At 31.3% G+C, this 25496-nt stretch overlaps 2 protein-coding genes across 3 annotated transcripts in view; one reads left to right on the plus strand and one right to left on the minus strand.

Annotated features, from left to right (window-relative positions):
* Nucleotides 1-701: 701 nt before the first annotated feature.
* LOC140434880 (lanC-like protein 2) lies at nt 702-20889 on the minus strand. 2 transcript variants are annotated; one of them, XM_072523489.1, is made up of 8 exons: nt 20554-20889; nt 14004-14162; nt 11552-11694; nt 6793-6940; nt 5478-5692; nt 4441-4549; nt 4221-4367; nt 702-1847 (listed from the first exon to the last, which is right to left on the minus strand). In XM_072523489.1, the coding sequence occupies exons 2-8, from the start codon at nt 14130-14132 to the stop codon at nt 1665-1667; spliced, it is 1074 nt and encodes a 357-aa protein (XP_072379590.1). In that variant the 5' UTR covers nt 14133-14162; nt 20554-20889; the 3' UTR covers nt 702-1664. The 2 variants fall into 2 exon arrangements, with proteins under 2 accessions (XP_072379590.1, XP_072379589.1); XM_072523488.1 differs by having other exon boundaries at nt 703-1847; nt 20582-20888.
* A 1260-nt stretch (nt 20890-22149) lies between these two features.
* Nucleotides 22150-25496, plus strand: part of Vps50 (vacuolar protein sorting 50) — a 53377-nt gene continuing 50030 nt past the window's right edge. The window contains exons 1-3 of the mRNA XM_072523490.1: nt 22150-22308; nt 22372-22560; nt 22631-22942. Coding sequence (XP_072379591.1) covers nt 22252-22308; nt 22372-22560; nt 22631-22942 — 558 coding nt within the window. The 5' untranslated portion in view covers nt 22150-22251. The remainder of the gene's footprint in view (nt 22309-22371; nt 22561-22630; nt 22943-25496) is intronic.

Here is a 25496-nt window from a genome sequence, read left to right on the forward strand (position 1 = left end):
TAATTGAGATTAGCATTTACCGCTTTTTTAGACATGGAATGCGCATTAAATCATGCACTACCAAATTCTGTTTATGATGTAGCAGTATCAAAAGGGATATCCGATACATTATGCAACTGAATCATGAAACAAGCAATCCAAAAACTAAAATATAACAAAGCATCAAGAACTGATGAAATCCCTACAAATATGGAGATGAACATTTAACCAATAAAATACACTAGACTGTAGCAATGTTATAAGGATCAAAGGACTGTGGAATAATTGAATCATTCGCTTTGCCCACTATACAAGAAAGTCTACCAGCTTGAATGTGTTAATTACAGATCAGACTTGGGAAGTCAACATCAGACAAGTCATTATATTGGGACGGATCCTTAAAATATTCAGGGAATTTAATGTCGAAGCCTTTCATCTGTTTGCAGATTCCAAAGCAGTATATGATAGTGTTATACGAAACAAAATATTGGAAGCAATGCCCAATTTCGGAATTCCTGACAAATTAATCAGGTTGATAAATGTGAGCTTCTCGCACGCAGCTTTAGATATAGGTAGTAAACCAAGTTTTTAATATTAATCTGTTGTGTTACTCTAGAATTTGTTTCATATAAATGGCACTCGATCTAAGCTGTACTCATATTTTTCCTGCCCTAGATTCAGATGAGGTAATAAAGAAAACAAAGATAAGATACAATTTATGATATTTCCATATTAGTTCATTTTATCATCTTTAGTGAATTTAAATAACCGCGCTATCGCTATAAATTAATATGTTTTTGGAAAATTATTCCTTAAAAATAGAACATGATGTTTTCGAATAGATTTTTAGTAAAAGCTTTTGCTTTTATAACCACAGATATTAAAAATAAACTAAAACTAATCTTCTATGATTCTAAAAAGTTTAAAATGAACTGCTATAGAAATATTTTTCTTTAATGATTTGTTTGGTTAGAATAAATAACCTTAAAACATTACGACACAACATCATTATGTATTTTTGGTAACCTTTGATTGATAAGGTTTATCTTCTTTTGAAATATAGCACTTTGATCAAATTCCTCTGCAACTTTGCATGCACACAAAACAATAAGCAAGTAATATCTAGAACATATGGTTACGTAATTAGGCGACATAGCAACAGAGAATTATTACGTGGTTTCTAAAATGTTGTTCTCTGTGTAAGCATCCCTCCGATATGCACTGGCAGTGAACGTGTTAAAAATAATATGGTACAATTGGTAAAAAAAATGGCAATTTGGTGTTGGAGAATAACTTTACCTTGGATGTCAGAGTTTGGGTCTAATTATACCATACTATAAAGGTGCATAAAACTATTACGAAGATTAAAATTTATTAAAAGCTGGAGACCAAAGTTGGTTTTGTGTTGTAAATATTCAAACACGGTAAAGGCAAATAAAACAACATATTAGACAGACAAACTTTTTAGCTGTTTAGAATATGACTTATTGACTGATTAGAATCGATGATTAGCCTATTGTTCATTCATAACAAACAAATTCCCAAGTTCATTTATGAAATACACAAATACATTTATTCTCTGTCATTTGCCCCTTTAATATTTTGGAAATTTAAAATAACAGTTTTATTTTATATCAAACATATAAAAAACAATATACAATAAAACAAACATAAAAAATCAGTCTTTATAGCGTATATCCTGGAAATTTGGCTGCCATTGGATTTTGAATATCCAACAAAAAATACATTGGACCTGCGATACCTTCAAATAGAGATTTAGGTCTGTTTGGGGAGTGTTCTTCGTGTTCTTTTTTATATTCAATACACCATTCTGCAAATTTTAGGGCTCTGTAGAGATGTTTTTCTTCCTAAAATAGATACTTCCTTAAATAGTATATATTCCCTTTATAAAAGTTAAGCTAGTTACTTAAAAGTTACTTAATGCATGTGAAGAAAATGGTAAATTTTTGATGAAAATAATTCAAGTAATCAACGGATCTAGAATCGAAATCTATGGAAATTACTTTACTCCTTTAAACTTATTCATTATTTACATTCTTTAATAAAAATTAACCGCAATTTATACAAATATGGTATGTAAAGCATGTCCAAAATATTGACAATATCATTTTAAAGTCATCCACCGTCTTCCGTATTAACATTATTTTTGATTGTAAAAACTTATCAAGTCATCACAAACAAAGGTACAAAATACACATTAAGTCCTTTTACCAGTTCGTAGAGATGCAAAAACTCATCAAGTAACATAGTGAATTGTGTGCGTCAACATTCTATAACAAACGCGACTTTTACGCGTTTTATCTGTCTAAAGCGGTTGGTTTTCTAACCTTAAAAAATATTGTTTAATTTGAATTTTACGCAAATAAGATTCGAAGTGCATAGTTTGACGAGCTTCTATTATTTTACTGGTGATATAAGAGTGTCAGAAGAATTATTGATCGAAGTCATAAAACACTTCAGTTAGCAGTGACTACCGAGGAATTAATAAGTAAGTAGCCAATGCGTACATACCATCGAGTTAGAATCTATGGAGAAGCTATGAGCATATTAACGTGTGTATTAAAAACATCGAGCAAAAAGACAAAAGAGGGAATGTAAAGGTAGTGGGGGCAAAAATATTGATAGACAGGAAGTGCCATCTTGAGAGGCCACATTAAACAAGGAAAGAGAGGCTCTTTCCTTGTTTAAGAAATCAAATTTAGTTGGGTTATGTTATTGCTGATGTTATTGTTTGTCCCAACTGTCACATGCAAGATTATTTGTATTTGAATTGAAGTTTTTTAACAATTGTTTCACATTTTAGACTATTATTGTTATTATTTAATTAAAACTTTATTGTGTTCTAGTGTTAAAAAAAGTATTTTAAGTGTATTATGTATTAATATTATGTAATATTAATATTATGTAATATAACAAATAAATAGATAAATTAGAACCCCTACACCACTGTATGATTATTGTGAAGTGTCATGAAATTTAAATTTGGCGCATTCGCATTTCCGGATATGTCCGCCATCAGAGGCCACTTTTTTGGTCTCCTTTTCATAACGATTAGATTCCCTCTTTTGTCTTTTTGCTCGATGATTAAAAACGGCGTAGGTAGGCGTGGCTAACGGTGATACTTGATACCAATATGGCGGTAGGATCATGGCCGGACTCAATAATATTAAAACTAGTATAAAAATATGACTAGTTATTCAGAAGATTTAATCATAATCTACAAAGTGCAATACATTTTTAATAAACTATGATTTCTTTATCCCGCGGTAAACACTAAAAACACGATATATTATACATAAAGATAAATTAATACAGTCAAATACAATTTTATTCTCTGAAGTACGGGCCATTACTTTGTTTACATATTTGTATACAAACATGTAGAACTTTATTCCTGAAAATTTTTTATTAACATTGCTTCTGCCACTGCAACTACGTTGAGAACAAGAAACCATTATTATGCACTATCACAATATATTATTACAGTTTCTATAAAAGTATTATAAAACTAAAAATATTCGAAAAACAACAAACGTAAACAAACATATACGATCTGTCAAAAGTGTCAAAACAATATGGCCGAAGTGAGATCGTTTTTAGTCACGTGATTCCCTCTCCATAGATTCTAACTCGATGGTACATACCTACTATTTGGTTGTTATTTTTTCTTTATGATAAAAAAATTAAATATAATTTTAAGTCAATAAGACAACTCTTTACAGGTAACGATATTATTTTTGTTATTGTTTTGTTATTTTAGGTATCGAGTCTGTAATAAAACCTACTCCCAATTTTGCAGAAACGAAGGAGTATACTGTAGATAAAGACAATGGCGTTCTCATTGAAGTCACCAACTATGCCGTTGACAAGACTGTAAATTCTATGCGTAATAGAACTGTTCTCGTACCATATTCTTCTTCTGATCAAAATAGTGAAATTGAATATACCGGCCTAGCCACTTTACAGCATCCGATTAAAATGAAAATATCCGATGAAGTACCGGTAAATGATGACCAAAAACATTTAACTAGATGGAGAAAAAGTGACCCACAGAAATGGAATAGAAATCGAACTAAAGAATAAATGAGCAAATAAGCTTATTTCAGATGCCCCTGAAGATGATCTAGGGATCGAAAGTACTTGGGCAAGATTTAATTAAACTGTGCTCGATATATGCCTTTTATCTGATCAAAGTACAATGAAATATATTTAATCTTTACCATTGTTGTTTGGTATAGTTCTAAAAATGAGTAAGCATTTCCTGAAACACCATGACATAAACTGTAGCCTTTCCTTAGTAAACCTCTCTGCCATATAATTTCGCCACATTCTAATGCTGCTTGTAAATATCGAGTATCTTGAAAGATCTAAAAAATATAAAATTGTATTATTTCTTATTTAAAATTACCAAAAAAAATCCTAAAAACAATTTTAAATTACCTTGTATGCAGTTGTCAATAAATATACAAAGCCTGGGGAACCATGACACCATTGAACAAATTTATCGGAATCTCTTCCTATAGAAGATGGAAAGTTGCCACTTGGAAACCTGCAAAACATTGTTCATTGTTAAAACTGCACTTTTTATCGATTTAATTTAATTTTGGGCATATAACCAGCAAGCAAAGAAAAAGCGCAACCTAACCTGTAACAATTTCCCCATCAATGTGCAGTGAAACTTTGTCGTGGTGGATGGTTACTATCCAGTCGCAGTCAATATATATCTAAGTCGAGGCAGATTAGACAAACTAACTACTTATTAACAAAGGAATTATTAGGGTTGAGACTCGCAATTATTATTACATTATTATTACTCGCAATAATTACAACTTTAGACTGGCCCCTACGCAGCTCCGACATAAATCCAACTGAACATATCTGGGACACGTTAAAACGGTGTATTCATAATTGGTGTATGTAATTCATAAAAAAACAAAGAACTTTTGTGTAACAGTGATGTTCATTATCAAAACAATCGAAATAAGGGCAGTTTGTAGTACCTTATTTTCATTTAAGAATAAGTATGAAACCTCTGTTTTCGGTTTAAAATAATGCACAAAATAACCTGTAGTAGACTTCCAAAAAAATTTAAAGTTTTAATTCAACTATAGTGTTTATAAATCGAATTAAAGAGTACCTAATGTCTATGTATCCCTATGCGATAGAAGAATTTTACGAGAACGTATTTGTAAATGCCCATACAGCAATATTGTAATGGAAATTATTGTACAAATTTAGTTATTCTAACAATTGATTTTAGATTAGTACTGATATTTGTATATTATTATAGACTTATAATAATCATTGCATTGTAGTTTCCGACATTGACTAGTATATAATTATTATACATCGTTTTGTACAAGCAATTTTAGTTCTTATAAGTCATGAACTTTCATTCAACCATGGCGTTACTGTAACTAAATACAACATGAATAAAATAAAGTATGGACCACCTGAATAAGATTTAAGTACTTTACCTCTGGGTCAGTAAATAATCAATGGTAGGTTTGATCACATTGTTCAAGTCGTCTTCACTAAGATATGCTCTTGCTTGCAGCAAAAGATATAAAATACCAGCAAGTCCATGTGCAGCTCCCATGTAGTAACTGTCGTGCCAGTCGTACATTATAGGACACTTAAATCTACCTGCTTTTGAGATATTACGACCGATTACTAAAATGGTCTCTATTATCTGTAAAAAAAAAAAAAATATTTCGTAATATATGTTTTACGAAATAAATAAAGACTAATTACTATTTTAATGGGAATAAGCCATAATTAAAGGTTAAAATAAGTTTATTGACGTTTCAAACAAAATTTGTTTATTTTATTAATGTTTCTATTTTGAGAACGATTTCCGAATTGGAGATTGAAACGTCAATAAACTTATTTTACCCTTCAATTGTGGCTTATTCCCATTAAAATACTAATTACTTTAAAATGCCACAAGAAAATAGCTTCAGAACAAACAAAGACTAATCTCGATAAAGACGAAAAAGATACGTAGTCGATTGTAGTAGCATCGGCAGTAGTAACGTGGATGAGTTTGGCGCAGGAGAATCTCAGAGAAGCAGATATGAAAGCAATTGGGAGATAACTACATTCAGAAGTGGATGAATTGAATAAAGGTTGACGAAGAGAGAGAGAGAGAGAGAGAGAGAGAGAGAGAGAGAGAGAGAGAGAGAGAGAGAGAGAGAGAGAGAGAGAGAGAGAGCTAATCATGATCCACTTAACAATAAAAAAGGTGTTTCGTTATCTTTACGCAATATAATAATGCTTACTGTACCAAATTAGTAAATCCATTTTTGAAGAGGCGTTACTATCTGAAAGTGAAGGAATAATAATTAACGGAAGAACTGTTAACAACATACGACATGCAGATGACACCGTGATTATGGCAAGCTCTGATGAATAACTACAGCTACTACTAAATAAGACAAACAGTTACTGTGACAAATATGGACTAAAAATGAATATTAAAAAGGCTAAACACGTACCGATAGAAAAGGTTAAAAATACAAATATCTGGGAAACTGGGTTTCCGAAAATAATGATCAAACATCAAAAATAAGGATAGAAATAAAAAGAAATACGTTTGTAAAAATGAAAACAATTCTCTGCAACAAAGACCTTAGATTGGAACTGAGAGTAAGAGCTTTACGATGTTACGTGTTTTCGATACTACAGTATGGACTTGAAAGCTGGACACTGAAGGAAGTATACATATAAATATATAAATAAGCTAAGAAATATAAAATCTCTTAAGTGAGGTGATATGGCAAACTAACTTACCTGACTAATATAGTTATCATCAAAAGGAGGAGGTGAAATGTATTTGTTGACGTAAAGTATTGCATATAGATATCCAATTCTACCGTACATATATTCATTGGCTATGTCGGAATGAAGATCTAACACATCTTTATTCAGCGAAGTTAATCTAAAACATCAAATACATTTATTTCTTAAGAATTCGAATTAAACATATATTAAACATTGTCATAATTATTAATTACTAACTAAATATCCAAGAAGTAAACTTAGAACATATACAGAGACGCCCACACTCAGATAAGCTAAGAAGGATAACTAACTGAACATCATTATGGACCAGGTGGAGAGGAAGGTCTAGGAGAAGATGGTTGGATGATATAGAAGAAGATATAAGAACAATTAATGTTAAAGACTGTAAAGTTCAGCACAAAGACAGGAAGAAATGGAAAAGAGTCACTAAAGCAACAAACACACCTCCTCTTCATTCCCGCTGTGTTGACACTGGCGTGCTGAGATCCTGTGTCATATGGACGGCTTCATGTAGGTATTTTCCCACCAAAGTCTTTATTTGGTCCGCCCATCGTGTCGGAGATCTTCCTCTTGATCTTCGGCCTTCTACCTTTCCTTCTACTACCAATAATCCACCATAATAATCCACCTCACCCAAAAATATGATTTTAAACGCCATGGCGTTAGCTAATAATCCCTAGGGATTGTAATGTTTAATGAATGAAATATCACTTAGAATACTAATAAACTATGTAACACGAAGGCACCGTTGCTCAGTCCTGGTAGAGTATGGGGAGTAGTTTATAGAGGTGAGAAACACAAGAAAGATAGACATAAGACAACAAAAAGAACAAGGAACAGAATAATTCCTAAAACAAAAAGGGCGCCCCATTTTTTTAACTTTTGAATCCCAAAAAAACAAATAGAATATCAAAATTATATGAAAACATTAACGAAATACAAATATCATAAAAATAAAAACATGACAGGATTCACTATATCAAAAATATATTAAAATATCAAGTATCATAAAGTATACCCCGAAATTAGTTTTACCCGAATACTTTGCGTATTATCCTAATTGGCTGGATAAAAGACAAAGGAGATTGATAACTTCTTGATTTATCTGGCTGATTCTAGATATATCCAATGTCAAAGTAATGGATAAAGCAGTACATATAAGGTATAACTTGGTTATAAGTAACACTAATTACGTTTAAATTTTATTTGCTTTCTTTTTTTTTATTAAGAATCTATTACCGAATTATTGTCCAAAAGATATAACTAAGCATTGACAACTTGCTATAACTAACAGCGATAAAAATCATATTTATTTTTACTCCAAATTAGAAACATTTATTGATTTGAACAGCATAATATAATATTAACCGGATAAATCCAGAATACAACGAAATATTCACAAAAATGTAGCTTTATCCACTGTGCTTGGATAATTCTAACTCTATCCGGGTAATTAATTCTAGTATTATGCGATATTCGCGTTTTAACCATAACATATAGGTACACATAAAAAAGATCTTAAATTATATACGCATAGAAAACATGAAAACAGTTTTAACTAACCTAAGTTCTCTTTGCAACGGATTAACTGTGCGTTAAAATAAAAAAAACATGCAATCAAATGAAAATTTAGTTAAATACGCACAAAGAACACAAAATTTATTGTTTAGAATCTTCAACATGTTTAGAATAGAGACCGCACAAAAATATTAATTAATATTAAATAATAAGAATATAAGAATAATGTAATATGTAGCGTTTATAAAAAAATATTTTAAATATTAAATTTTATAACGTAGCTAAATTCAGTATCAGTATCAAAATGAGATTTGATTTCAAATGACTTAATGAATTTAATTATATTACTGCAAATAATCCTTATATGTTACAAAAGTAACCAAAATGGTTTAAACGTTCTTTAAACTATTTTATTTTCTTGAGTATGTACAAGTTAGGTTACGTATTAAAGTCCTTTTACCCTAATCAGTGGGCTTTAAACAGTGGGGCGTTAGTATTTAATTCTGATCGCTTAAAAAGTAAAAATATTTAATTTCCTGTATTTTATGTTCAGTAATATTGGATTTTACTATATCAAAGGCAAATAAAATGAATATAATATGTATATACAGGGCGTGTTAAAAGAAGTGGGACGGAATATTTCGAATACTCGAAATTATTTGTCGACATGAAATGTTCATCAAGGTCTCTATAATTCTGTATTTTGCGTAGAGTGAAAATTATACGAATGGTTTTGTATGCAGTAAAATTGAAAAATACTTGCCAAGTTGATGGTATGTCCAAATTTGAATAAAATACATCCAAGACTTTATTTTCTGCAGACACTGTATTAAATATAACCTTGAAACAAATTGGCACTAAATCAGTTCCGAGTTTTTAACAGAACAAAAGGTTTAAACACGTGTAGTCCAGTAATTAATACCAAAGCTATTGAGAGTATGCAGTTCAGTAACTAGACCGAAGGTACTTTATCGTTTAACTAAAACACACCACAAAGTCCGAATTGAATTTCCGTAACACTTTTTTGTTACTTCTTTTTAGCAAACGATTTGTCCTATTCACTGTCTGATATTTCACTCTCAGAGTCGTCACTATCTGAATTGTCTATCCGAATACTTAGAGGCCGGCCTCATCTATAACTCGCTCGGTTTGAAAAGACAACGATTATGTCTTCCGTATGTCTAATACAATTTTGACATTGCTTTTATTTGCCTTTATTTGTTCTAGCGATTCTTTCCATAAACTAAGAACGCTAGCGTCATCTGTTGTTTTAGATGTATGTTTATCATAAAAAATTTTGGCTATGCCCCAAACTAACTCAATTGTATTATAGTGGCAATGGTAGGGCGGAAGTCGAAGAACTTCATGGCCATATTTAAGAGCCATTTGGTCAGTAACAAATTTCTTTTGAATTATGTGCTCTCCACACCTTTGAAGTAAATCGACTTTTAAAAATATGTCACTGTGATACATTTTCTTTTCTGTCGACCACAACTTTATTTCTTCTTTTGTCAAGCTGCTTGAAGGAAACCTCTCTTTTACTCTTGAGTGGTAGGATGCATTATCCAACACTATTATGGATGGTCGCTCCAATTTTTTTAACAAATTTTCTTCAAACCATTCTTCAAATATATTTGCATCCATATTTCCATGGTAATCACCTGTATTCTTTGTGGACGAAAAAATTAAACTAGCGTCAGGAATAACACCCTCATCATTTCCAGCATGAAATATAATGTAGCATTTACCATTACCCGAACGACTAGAAGAATAACATTTCGTGGTGCCATCTTGCCAGGATGATTTTGACATATTTCCTTTAGCGAAAATCCAAGTTTCATCTAAAAATACAACTTGCCTCGGACTATCAGACGTTTTATTGTTCATGTATTTTCTTAAAAAATGCCACCGTTTTGAAACAACATTAGAGAGTTCACACAATACTTGTCTATTATTTGTCTTTTTATATCGAAAACCTAAATGTTTCAGCACTCTCCACAAACTTGTTAAACTAATATCACACAGTTCCTTGTCTTTTATTTCTTGTAACACAGCACTAATGTTACATGTTCTTTGGCTTTATACATATTATATACAATATTTTTAATTGCAACTGGTGCAAATCTAAAGTTTTTTGGATGTCGACGATTTCTCTTGCTTACTTTATTTATTTCATCCTCACTCATGTTATTAATTCTTCGGAATGTCCTCTCTGAGATACCGCAAGCATCGCATGTGCGTTTCTGAACTGCCATAACAGATGTCAATGGACTCATATTATTTTTTTCCAAATTGAAATAACTTTCTACTTTCAGAACTAAACGCCGTTCTTCTCGAGATAACACTGTATTTTATTTTCTTCCAAATTACTCGTTTTACTTTAAAGTACCGCTTCACTACACTACTATAAAAAAATAGGTACTTATATACAACTACAAAAACCCTAAAAAGGACGAGGGTTGTAAAACAGACGAAACAATCGAACACAAATTATTTAACAGCCAATGCTAAACAAGCATAAACACTGCATTGATTATGATTGGAAAAACCGTTTGCATGTTTTAAATAAGATTTTTGCTGATTACGTATTTTGCTAAATTATTAAATAACACCAATACAACCCACGACCATCAATTAATTTTTAACGATAAACAGAAGTGTAATATGATGACAAGTTTGAATTTGATCTACTTTGTCTATAACAGTGTCGTTAACAGAAAGATATTTTTAAATAGCATGAATCATTTTTCAATGTTTGTGTGGATTTAAGAAATACATTAATTAAAAAAAAATTAACATGTAATAAATTCACTGTTTAAATAAATATTCCGTACTCGTACTATTGCAATAAAATATTAAAACCAATAAACGATAACTTGTTGAGCAGTGCTGATTGAAACAACAGGGCAGTAAAATGTTATTCATAAAGGTATTGTAAAATATATCACCGCTTATCTGGTCCGCTAGTAATAAAGTTACCAGCATTTAATTGCAAAGCGGTCTTCTTAGGTAGAAAATACTTTACTTAAATTATGAGTGTATGAGTGACTAACCATCTGAAAGAAGGAAGGCATCCAAGGCCTGCATTAATTACGTTTTTTTTTTCAACGGCTCGTTATTTAATGAAACATCTAAAAAGTCATATGCATAAAGAGTAGATAATTATAATTATAATAATAGGATTAAAATACAATTTCAAAAAATATTTGGAGTAATAAAGAAAAATTACTTTGATATTAGTTGTGAAACTTCATCACGATTTCCCAATTTGCTGTGTACCACTATTCCTATCGCAAGTGGTCCTGCATCACCGCATAGGAAAGTGTGCCTTCTTCCTTTCAGTTTGTGAAGCGAAAGCAGTTTTATAACCTCCTAGAAATAAAAAAATATTCATTCATCCTGGAGACAATTTTTAAATAAAATATACTGATATCCATAGAAGCAGAACCGTCAAAGGTATTAAAAAAGGTATCGGTAAGATATTACATTTCATATCATTCAGTTTATGTTTGTTTCAGTTTATTTTCATTTAAATCCTTATTAAACACCCTACAGGATCTTCTTGAAATTGTGTCGTCTGTATTTCAGCTCGATAAATCTAGAGTCTAGAATCCTTGAGTATTCAAATGTAGTTGGGTCAAGATAATTCATCTCTTAAACCAAGAAGATGAATTTGGAGCCATTAGAACTAAGGTCACCATGGGAGGACATAACTCCAGATCAGATAGAGAGGAAGTTTTCAAGAATAGTCTTGATTTAAATATTATTTTATATGGGTGTTTGGGAAAGTATATACTATTTCTTTTCATATTTTTATTATTAATATTTTTCTTTTAACGTGTACTATAATGTGACCTAATTCAATCCTGTATTCTAACGACTTTGGTAAAATATATTGCTTCCTGTAAAAACTGGTTGTCTCATCTATTTCGTTTTAAGTACGAAGAATTTGACTTCTTTTGTGTCGCCAATATAGAAACAAGTGTACGGTTCGTATTACCAGAACAATTATCGCAACACAATAGAGTGATTTATTGGTGTACCCTCTTGGTATACAGACCACACGTAACGGTTAGGAGGTTCTTTTCTGACCGTCTTAAGTCTCAACGCAAAACACTTCATCTCAAGACAGCGAACCATACAGACCTAGTGCGTGATAGGTTCTTGCCATCGAGCGTCGGCGGGCGCCCCGACGCGGTACCAACGAGATTTCCTTGGCTACGATTCCAATATTTCAAAGGGTAAGTCTATATTCTTTATAAAAACATCAATAATGAGTAAGACCAGTTAATTTCTTAATTTATTTACAGTTGTGTTCGCTATTTGTCGCTAATCTATTCACAAACAAATTATTTCATTTTTTCGTTATTATTATTTATCGAATATCATTTAACCAGCGACCTCATTAAGTTTTATACAAAACAATGGGATTAAACCCCAATTTATTGTAATGGGAATTACATTTTACATTTGTTTTGACGTTTCAATAGACAAATTGGGGTCGTTTTCAAAAAACCTTTAAAATAAAATTTTCAATTACTTAACCTATAAATGTTTACAAATTGACTCGAATTGGCCAAATACGCCTGTTTGTCAATATTTACAGGTAAAGTAATGATTTTATTAATTTTATTTTAAATTTTTTTTGAAAACGATTTCCGATTCCGTTGTTCTGACTGACTCTGTATATTCGAAAAGAATTTCAAATTATAGACCTGTTTAATACACATCATTTTTGCTATCAACATTTTTATATACTCCATAGTTTAGCCATAACAAAAGAAAACAAGAGATTTGGCGCATCCTGTATATACGAGGCGTACACTGAAAGTTTTGCACAGAGCCATTTAGCATTCAACTTCGTAAATACGATTTCGTATATCTTAACATTTCTTTTGTCCCGGAAAACATTGACACTGTGTGCGGTTGATAGAAGCAAATGGTACCCATCATGAGATTCATGTACTGAATCGTGCACTGTAATGAATCAAATACAAACAATTTTCCTTGGCTATTAGGCAGTGAGAAAGACAAGCAGTTGTTGGACTCCTCATGATTTGACTGCTGCCTATAATAAGTGACGTGTGGATTGGTGCCGTGCCAAACTCAAGATTCATAGGAGGCAGCTAAAATTTTTGGTACCGCTCAGAGCATTGGCAAACAAATGGAAACGAGTTTTTTTTTTAGAAAAAATTGACATATTTCCTAGATTTCGGAGAATTATAGACCCGTCAATGCTGAAAGGTATACAACCATTAGCAAAAACTTCGCAAAAACAACCAAAATCGTCACATCCTCTTGTCAATGTCAGCTCTCACACGGCGCGTATAACATCCTAGTATTTGAAGGCGATAACCTTCGATTTGGTGGGCTCGGCACGGTGCCATGTCAGGACTGCATACAGTCCTGACATGGCACCGTGCCATTTCATTGTCAGATGGGGCGATCAAAGCATACAAAAATGTCATTTCAAAGATACCTATTTCAAACTGGCATGAATACTTCAACGCGACGATTGGTTTGTTTGGATGCAAAGTGTATCGATCTTTGACAAATAGACAAATACTTTGAAAAACAATAAAGCGGATTTTTCCCATAAACATATTTTCCTTCTATTATTTGTGCAAAACTTTAAGTGTACGCCTCTTATGTTTCTCCCAAATTATTATTTTACAATATACCTTTAAATTCTTAGGGTTGTCGGGATCTTGCAATAATTTAAGTAGAGCTACGCCGGCAGTACCTGTATAAACAGTATAGTCACTAAAATCCAAGGTATGTAAGTTTTCCATAGTTGACTTCCATTTCATGTTTATGCTTTGACTCACTTTGTTTTTACTCTGTAAAATAAAAATATTTTTATGTGTTAACTAATTAAATATGACGCTGATTGGCAATTAAATTATTTCCTGAATCATAAATATTAGGTAAAATTATAAAAAATATAAAATTAAGTGATCTATACTATATTATTCTGTGAACATTGATAAAATCTCATACAAGTCATTTTTATTACCCTGCTTACTCTAATTAGATTCTTCTTTAGATAGCTCTATATTAACAAAATACATACATACATATATATACAGTGTAGGTAAAACTTTATGGTCGGTATGGTAAAATTTAACAGGATATCTAACGCAGATATAAAATCATATTTTCAGCGAACAGACAAAGATAACAATCATATTTCCCCTTGGTCTCCCCTCCACATTTCTTATTGCTGCCCATTGCCCAGTAGTAAGACGATTAGTTCCGATTAGTTTCGATTAGTTCCGATCTGAGATCTCTGGTTCCGATTCTAAGAAACTAGAGGTGGGTCGTTGACATTTTTATCGGAACCGTTTTTCGTAAACTGTAACTAGTTGATTGTTTATCAATAGTTTCAAATAAACTAGTACACAAAAAACATATTGGCTATTATATTGAAAGAAACTAACGAAGGATATATTTATTATAACTTAAAAAATAAATTAAACAATACAAATAGTACTTACATTTACATGACACATTATTAAATAGCGAATCATCTAAATTGACATTTAAAAACATACGTTTTTCCACTTTTCTTATTGTTTCTTCTTTTGTTTAAAATTAAACCAGATTTTGAACATGTGTTCACAATGAACAGATTTTGTTACAATACTACAATATTTTATGAATATAGTGGTTAAGTTAGGATATACATGGCGATGGTTTTTCCATCACTGTAATGGACAGTTCCAATCACCGTTCGAAATTTTTTGTGGGTAATATCATCAGACAAATACATGTCGACTTCTTTTATATCTCTAGATACAGGTGTATGTTTAGATGAGTCATGTCTAATAAATTCATCAAAAATACACCATGGACTTAAGTCATCTTTATCAGTTTCTTTTTCTTGTACTGGTTGATTTTCACTAGTACAATCTTCTTTTTCTTTTTTTTATAGAAGTAACCAGCTTCTTAACTCTTTCTTTTGTTTTTTATAACTAGGTATTCTGATTAATGAATGAGTTTCGATTTACGATTGATCTGCATTTTCGATTTCAAATCTTTATTGATAGTTCGTCAAAGGATTTATTTATTGTAAATATTCAATTATGAATTATTTTTCTTAGTCAAAATTATTGACCTAGTATAAGAATAATATTTTATTTTCAAAAAATGCGCATTTGTAGAAGATGCAGCTTTTATGGTCCACTTTCTGAATATTGCAATGATTGAAACTTCTCCTGACGCATTTCTGTCCGTTTCGACTACTTCTACTACAAGTACTGACATACTGCTACCGCGACCCAAACGTCAAAAGGTGATGGATACTTCCAATAATAAAAATATTAGTTTAGAACAAAAGAAACAAATAGATATGGATTTAATAAACCTATGCAAAGACTCGTTTCATCCGTTTTCCATAGTTGAAGAACGAGCTTTTAAAAAGTTTGCAGGGTGGATTCCTGGATATAAACCACCAACAAGAAAAACTTGTTCATTACGTCAGGCTCATTACTTCAGGAATGTTATACCAAAACTAAGCAAATTATTAGATTACAAGTTGTTAAAGAAGTAGAAAATATCTGTATTACTACTGACCTTTGGACATATGGAGTAACTGAGTTACATCGCATTAACAGGACAATATTTAACCGAAAATTTAGAATCTAAAACGATTTTATTAGGCTGCTGCCATTTTTCTGGAAACCATAATTCAGAAAAGATCGCTTTTGAAATTAGTGAAATTATTTCACTAATTTCAAATTTCAGTTTCTAAAAAAACACATTTCAAAAAAAGTACCTTATCTTTTGAAAGGCTGTTAAAGTATCAATTAAAACACAACAAAGTTCCCAAACGGCCAATCCAAGACGTGGAAACTAGGTAGAACTTCACCTATTACATGTTAAAAAGAATGACCGAGTTAGAAGAGGCAATCCGTTCCACTTTTGTATTAGTTAATACAGACTTAGACTTGGACCAAATCTAAATAATGAAGACTGGATTATTTATTTTCAATTTTCCCAAATTTTACGGCCTTAAGAAATAACAAGTACAATGAGTGGCCAAAAATACTTGAAGGGTAGATCAGTGATTGTTATGGTACGCTGCCTTCAAGAATCTTGCAATAAAATTTTAGCAAACGGTAACCTTACATCCATAGTATCCGACGTAGTACAATTACTAATATCGGGTTTAGCAAAAAGTATTGTAAATGTGAACACATGTTCAAAATCTGGTTTTAATTTTAAATAAAAGAAGAATACGGTTAACAAGAAGTCAAGTAGAAAAACTTACGTTTTTAAATGTCAATTTAGACGATTCGCGATTTAATAATAACGTGTAATGTAAATGTAAGTACGATTTACTATTTGTATTGTTTAGTTTATTTTTCAAGTTATAATAAATATATCCTTGATTAGTTTCTTTCACTTCAATAAATATACACATAAACGATAATAGCCATTATGTTTGTTTATGTAGGTACTTTCTTACTTGAAACTACTGTTAAACAATCATAGTTATTGTTTACGAAAATCGGTTTAGTCGCGTTAAGAGCGTAGGCGCTAAATTTCAGGCCAATGCTTTTTAAATGTATTCATTTTTTTCGAATCCTGAGAAAACTAACAAATATTTTTGAAAAATTTAAACGCAGAATGAAAGGTGACATTATTGCCGAGGGCCGAAATAAACAAAAAGTTTTTTGAATGAGATACTTAAAATTCAAAATCACACTAAATTTTCTCTTTTTTCGCCCCTGTAACTTTTTAAAATAAACATTATAGAAGTTTTCAGAGACTTTCGGCCCTCGGTAATAATGTATTCTTTCATTCTGCGTTTAAATTTTTCAAAAATATTTATTAGTTTTCTCAGGATTAGAAAAAAAAAGAATGCCCACCTCTACTCGTTCGTTACCTGTGTTCTACTTTGATTCGGTGCTTTGACTACGCGACATGAGACGTTGCCAAATAATTTCGTATGAAGGTTTTTTATTGTGGTTTGATATTTCAATTTATTATTTTTATTGCGAATAAGGCACAACGTGACTTTAAAATAAGCTTATTTTGATGTTTAGATTTCCAATTCGGAAATCGTACTTAAAATACGAAACATTAATAAATTTTATTTACATAAAACGATTTCCGAAGTCGAAATCAAAATGTTAAATTAAACTTAGTGAAAAGAAAAATTGTGGCAAATTTAAAATAAAAAACAGGAAGCTGCCATTTAAATCAATTCGCCCAAATTTGATTATCTTAGAATGTTGTTAAAATGCTAAAAAGACAACAGGTCAAATAAAACCAATAAGTTTGGCAATGTTGAACTTCTCCTCTTTTCTTAGTTCCACTAATGCTATTTCGACGATATAACGGGCTGACCTAATATACCTCTCTATATAGGTGTTTCTCACTCCATCTCACGTAAGACACATACCGACCATAAAGTTTTACCTACACTGTATATATATATATATATATATATATATATATATATATATATATATATATATATATATATATATATCTGGTTTGGAGGGGTTGGAGTCAATAATTGACTCCAGCCCATCCAAAACTTTATATATTTATATATTTTTTCCAAACGAGTCATTCGAGTACTGCTTTTCTCTTATATATATATATATATATATATATATATATATATATATATATATATATATATATATATATATATATATATATATATATATATGGAGTAAGTGTTGGGAGGAAGCCCCCACAGGAAGAAGGCCCTTAGGACGTCCACAAATGCGATGGAGAGACAATATATGGACAGATCTAAGAACAATGGGGCTACCCACTGACCCAACTATTACGGACGACCATTCAAGATGGAAGCAAGTTGTGCAGTCAGCCAAAACCCACCTCGGGTTGTAGTGCTACGAGAAGAAGAAAAAGGAATAAGTCCCCCTAGTAACTTATTTATTTTTAGCATGTAAGCAAAAAGCTCAGACAGTTTTACGCAGTCCTTCTTCAGGTGACAGTAATAACTTTGATTTTTTAAATGGGAAAGTACATCATGTGACACTTCATTTAAAAGCTTTTCAAATACTGATTTCAAAAATGTATAATACTTTGGTCCAAAAATCAGTTCGAAAATCAGAAAATGGAAAATTTGGTTACAGAATCTAAATTATGCAAGAAAGAGTTTCAATATATGTACCTCTAGATTTGGTCAAAAAACTTACCTAATAATTTTCTTTCGTTGCATAGCAACTAGACTGTTTTTTGACAGCTATCATAAATAAATAGTATTAATAACTTTGGTTTTGTTGCTATTTTCAAAGAAATTTTTTTATTGTGAATTTTAAAAATGGTACAACCTCGAATTTGATTGATCATAATTTATGGAGAAGCTCGCCAGAATTATTGAGAGTCAGTAAGAATATTTAATGAACGCTATCCTGACCATCCAATAGACAGGCACTATTTTAAGTCAGTTGTAAGCACATTTTTGAGACTGGTAGTGTTCAAAATAAGAAACTGACAGGAAGATCAAGTAGATCAGGAAACAATTTTAAAGATTTTGAAGAGAAATAAATTTCATCCTTACAAAATAGAAATGGTTCAAGAATTAACAGAGGATGACCCAGATAGACGGATGGAATATTGCGACGCCATGACCAATAATATTGCACAATGCACAGAACTCTAATTATGTTCAAAACATTTGTTTTAGTGAAGAAGCGAATTTTTTTGAATGGTGACGTTCATCATCAAAATGTTAGATACTGGTCTGATGAAAATCACAGATTATTTCGAGAAGATCACATGCAATTTCCACAAAAACTAAATGTTTGGGCAGGCATATTAGGTAAATATGTTGGAGACCGAGATACCGCTATCAATCAATAATACAATTACAAATCATCCGCAAGAGTTCCCTCAAAACGTCATATTTCAGCAAGACGAAGCTACGCCCCACTATGCCGCTAAGGTGCGAAATTATCTAGATAATGTTTTTCCGGCAAGATGGATTGGCTGACGGGGACATATAGAGTGGCCACCAAGATCTCCTGACTTAACTCCATTAGATATTTTTCTATAGAGTTGCTTAAAAAGTGCATCACACAACCAGATACAATTGACCAACTAAGGCAAAGAAGTATCTCAGAATCTTGGAAACAGCTGAGAAACAGATTACTCTAGTCATCAATGAAGACAAAATCAAGTACATGTTGGTTACTAGGGATCCTACAGCAAACGAGGAATGGAAAACAGTGTTTGTAAGTCATATCTTTGAACATGTTAAAAGCTTCACATACTTTGGCTCACTGATGACTACTACTCACAAAACAAGCAAAAAAATGAAAAGATGAATAAACCTTACAAATAGAGTATACTTACTATGGACTCCAAAACAATTCCAAAACATCCAACGAATATTATATATAATATTCTATAATATATAGATTATATATAATATTCGTCTTCTATAATAGAAGTTCTAAAATTATTATATTCAAAACATTGTTGAGACCGGTCCTCACATATGGGACAAGAACATGTACCCTAACACAGAAGGATGAATGACTTTTGAGAATATTCAAGCAAAAAAATTAAAGCTATAAACGACCAAGGGAAGTGGCGTAAAAGATATAACTTCAAATAACTTCGATCAGTATACACATACTATTAACCAATATAAAATACAAAACTATACATGTATAGCTATGTCCTTTCCTTTCGGACAGGGGACTGCTGGTGCCCACGCTGATCTTGGTCACTGTAAAAAATCAGCCATTTTAGAACATATCATTACACAAGACAAACCCCAAAATTTCTTCAAAATACTATAGTGTTTAGAAGAGCATCACACCATCTCATGGATGTTCAGAGAAGCTATCAATATAAAAATAAATCAATTGTAAAGAAGAGAGTCTGCATCTACTATATATGAGGGTTAAAAATGACACAAATATTCAAGGAAGATTGTCTGCTCCCTCGCTGCTTTTGATAAGTCTACTGTCTTTGGAGACAAATAATAATTTGGACAAGGAAATAATTAAGTTTTCCTTTATATATTTGTTATCATCAACAACTGAATAAAAAAAAAGAAAAATGAACGCTCACATTAAGACTTTATGTAGTTAATAATACATATAATAGGGTCATTTGGAAAACTGTGTGCCTTACTATATCCAGTTAATTTTCGATGTTTAATCTAATCAAATCTAATAAAATAGGTAAATTAACAGAGTAAGTAAATAAAAAATAAGTATTCACAAATATACATACCCAAAAACTAACATCTATAAAAACTAACCTCTTGTAGCCGTTCTGGCGTATAATCTTCAAAAGGATTGTTGAAGAACCTCATTTCTATCATTTCGTAATAAGGAGTAGATTCGAACTGGAATGTAGCAAATTTTGAAATACTATTTAATACAATCAACGAATATTTAGTTGATATGACTCAAGCTGTTTATTTTCCCAAAGAGTTTGTTTACATTTAATTGAGGTTAATTTGACAAGAAATGTTTTCCAGCTCCAGTTGTTTGATGTTTCAAAACAAGCAAATATACGTTCATTCTTTCAATTCTATATACACACAATGAACGGTTCTTTCACGTAACACATGGGAATATATCTCTATCCTTTTTTCTAATATGATTGCTTATCATCCTTAGTTAAGCTGTCTCTGTTTCTGCTGTCATGCATTGTAATTTATAGTTACAGTGTTGCCAACCTTGTTGCAAGCTTTTTCCCTCAACTTGCCTTAAAAATTCCCACTTTTATGAAAAAATTCCCTCCCGTTTACAAAATGAGTTTTATAACAGAAATATAAGAATGTGGCTTTCACGGCATTTTGGTGTTTTAAAGAAGTATTACCAGTTGCCAAAAACGAGGAAATACTTGAACTAGATTTAATAGCAGTCATTTTTTGAAATATTTCTTACCTGCAGCATGTTTTTGCAGTTTTCACTTTTGCCACATAAAATTTCTGCATTAGACACTTTCCACATACATTTTTTAATATTATGTGGCAAAGCCTTAACCCACATTTTAAAAGAAGGATCTTCTAACCACTTAACATTAAATATTTTTTCTCCAGATTTGGTTATTTTATTTTTTTTTATTGGATGACTACTATCACTATCACTAAATACACTACTGTTACTATTGTCACTCATTTTTTTTTGTTAGACTTACACTCTGCTCTAAACTCCAAAATTATTAAGAAGTAACACTTTATACAGAAAGCACAGTATACTGCTTAAAAAGAATATACTTATACTGTGCAGAAAGTACCAAATAAGACAATTTCGGTGGGTTTCCCACTTCCACTACAATATTTATTCAAACCACCATAATTGAAATTGTATTTAAGTACCTAATGAATAAAGACGAAATTATTGGGACATATATGTGCTTACATCTGCATTCATTAAGTTTTATTATATTTTGATTTGGGGAATAGGTACCCAAAGATCATAATATTTATATAAAAGGATAGTGATCTGGTTGTGAAATGATTACCCAGCCATCATCTATTTTAATTTTTGACACTAAGTACTTGAGATTCTTGAGAGTTATGATTACCGAATGATGTATTATTATGATTAAGAATACCGAAATAGGATAACATTATGGAACATTTCAATTACTACCAGGGGGTGAAGATATGTTTAATTCTTTTTAAATATTCTTCTGAATTTTTTTTAAATATTTTACAATTTGCACTGGAGTAAATATTCCCTTTTGAGTTAATTTTTTCCCTTTTTCCCTTTTGTGTCAAAAATTCCCGCAAAAAGGGAAATTTCCCTCCGGTTGGCAACACTGTATAGTTATCATTTCCTTGTCCTTGTCAGTAACTTGCCAGTTGTCAGTGGCCAGCTAGTCAGCTTGACGTTTATATGTGAATTTTTTGTTTAAATAAGAATTAAATAAATATGTTTCTGTAAGTAAGTAAGTAGTTAATTAATTGTATAAACAATGTCAAACAAAATGGACGAACTTAAACATAAATTTCTTGGACTGATAAATAAACAGGTAGGATTATTTCCAGCCAACATAAAAATGTTGATTTGTTACAAAAATAATGTCATGTTGCAGCCTCCAAAAATACCCTCTATGGGATTTAATGATGCAAATTATCATTTTTCTGATGTACCCACACTTTCAATTAACAGTAAAACTGTTCAGGAAGTGGATAGACCAGCTGATCAAGATATTCTTGAGGGCATAGAAGCTGCCTATTTTTCTATTAACCCTGAGTTTGATATATGCAGATTTGAATTAGAAGTAAGTTTTATTTATTTGATCATATATAACAGTTAGTTATTTTGGTAATAACATTTGATTTTTGTTTAAGAAATTACCTGAAACTCTTGATTGTGACCAAATTCAAAGAGATTTCAAAAAATTGAAGCAGCAACATCAAGTAGTATCCAAGAAAGTTTTACAATTGATATTAGAACATCAAACAGGGTGCAATGGTGAATTTGAAAAGATGACTGAAATTTTAGATAATGTTAAAGAAACCTTGGAGTTGTGTAGAAGTAGCAGAAAGGAGTTAAAAGTAGCTGCAAGTCAGTTTACTGACAGTTTGGGTATTTTGGCAAATTATAGAAAACGAAAAATGGCTCAAAATTTGCTAAATAATTTAAATACTATTAAGGATTTGGTAAGTAGACGAACATGTCATAATTAGAATACAATGTTCCCCCTGCAGGATTCCTATGTTCATAACATAATTAATCTAACTCACATTTTTACATACATTTCAAATTGGAAGAATAAATTGATAATGGGTTGCCAGTCAGAAAGTGGCTGCAAATGTTTTTAATTCAATTAATAGTAATTAATTTTTGACAAAAAATTTATTTTGTTTATTTATTTTTTAAATAAAATATGCTGCTTATGACATTTATGCATATTTTTTATATCAAATTGAAGCTAATTTTTTTCTTAATATGATGATATAAGTTTGCCTGAGAAAAGATTGTGTAAAATTAGGGTTGCCAACTGTTGAAAATGTGAGGTATTAAAGATAAAATATAAGACAGCTAGTGTGCAACGCTAATGGTTTGAAGTGTCAGTTGTGTGAGTTTTTAAAGCATGCATCGATAGATATATATAATAAAATACATATTATCACTTGTCAAACCAGTGTTGTTGCACCCTAACTCTATTTTACTTCATCTTTGATATGAAGATATGATATGAAGAATGAATAATAGGAAAATACCAGGCTGTTTTCAGTAGTTTTAAATCAACAATTTAGCATATTGTAACCCTGAGGTAAACTTTAGAAAAAACACTGGAATATGGCATAAATACTCATCACAATCATATTTATATACTACAAGGCAGGCTATGACTCTGTAAATAGAAGAGAAATGATCTCTGTCAGCGTCAATATATAGCAATCTTCAAAAGAGCCACTTACACTAGTTAATAAATTTCTCTTTAATTTCATACATTAATTTCTAATTATCTCATTTATATTTTCTTTAGTTGTAGCTGGTGTTTTATACACCTTATATTTTAATTTGCTCTAGAAAATAAAATCTAGCTTATTTAACATAGGAGATCATGGAGGCATGGATGCCGCCAAGCTTATTTTTAGGGGGCTGCATCTGCTGTTCAGGGTTGTGTATTTGGATTTACACATACTATTATATATACAAGCTATATGCTCCATAAGAAGCCGAAGTTGTTTCCACTTAAAGATCCATTTTGTGTGGGCGATCATCCCATTTTGGGTTTGGTTTTACAGTTTCTGGTGTGACTTCGCTGTTTCCACTACTTTTCTCCATTCTTCTCTCTCTTTGATTATCCTTTTTATATCTCTAATTTCCATACTCCTTAAGTCTTCTTCCACTTGTTGTCTCCATCTCAGTTTAGATCTGCCTCTGATTCTTTTACCTGGTGGTATCCATTCCGTTATAACTCTTAAAGGATTGCTTTTCTCTCTTCTCATTATGTGTCCATACCATCTAATTCTTTGTGCTTTTATTGCTATAACTATGTTCTCTTGGCCTATTCATTCTTGTATTTTAGGATTCATCCGTTGTCTTGCATCATCTTCGTTTTCTCTCTTTGGTCCCAGTATTTTCTGATAATTTTCCTCTCAAAAACTTTCAATTGCTTTTCTTCTCTTGCTGTTAATGTACATGTTTCTGCAGCATATACTACTATTCGTCTTATGGTTGTTTTGTAGATTTTCATTTTTGTGTTTCAGCTTATCTTCTTATCTCTAAACATTTCTTTATTTCTATAAAATGCTGTATTACTGCTTGAATTCTTCTTTTTATATGTACACTTTCATTTCTTCTGTTGACTAGTACTCCCAAATATTTGAATGTTTCAACCTCTTCGAAACTGTGTGCATCTATTGTTAGTTTTGAAATTTGTGTCTTCTTTTTCTTGCTTACGTTCATGTATTTTGTTTTATTTTCATTTATTACCAGTCCTCTCAGTTTGTCTTCGTTTTCTATTTCTTGGAAGGTTTTCTTGAATGCCTTTTTATCTGTTGCTACAATGGTTATATTGTCTGCATATCCTATTATTTATACTGCATTCTTGTTTATAGTTCCTGCATTTGACAGCTTTTTTATTATCTTGTCTTACTCCATTTTTATTTTTATTTCTGTTCTTTCTCTTCCGGTGTCTATTATTGCTTGGGAATTTCGCATTGTCATTTCTATCATTCTTATAATTTTATTTAGTATATTTCTCTCTTGTAAGTCTTTTATCATTTTTCTTTTGTTTAGTTTGTCAAACGCATGTTTAAAGTCTAAGAAAAGTATATGTGTTTCTCTGTTGTACTCATATGTTTTCTCTTTCATTTGTTTTAGCGTATGTATAGCATCTATTGTGGATCCTCCTTTTCTAAAACCGTACTGGTAATACCCTATGCTTTGTTCTGTATATATTGTTAGTCTGTCTCTAATTATACCAGCCATTACTCTATGTTACATTCAGTAAATTAATTGCTCGGTAGTTTTTGCATATTCTATGGTCTACTTGTTTTAGGATTGTCACTATAATTCCCTCCTTCCATTCTTAGGGCATTATTTCTTTAGTATAGTGCCTGCCCACTGTATTTTATAAGTTCTGCACATATTCCGTCTTCTCCCACTGTTTTCCTGTTTTTAAGTTTGCATATTTTCTCTTTCACTTCTGTATAGGTCAACTCTTCTTCTTCATCATCTTGTTCTGTGTTCGTTAGTTTC

Source organism: Diabrotica undecimpunctata, chromosome 2, assembly GCF_040954645.1.
Source record: "Diabrotica undecimpunctata isolate CICGRU chromosome 2, icDiaUnde3, whole genome shotgun sequence".
Taxonomy (NCBI): Eukaryota; Metazoa; Arthropoda; class Insecta; order Coleoptera; family Chrysomelidae; genus Diabrotica; species Diabrotica undecimpunctata.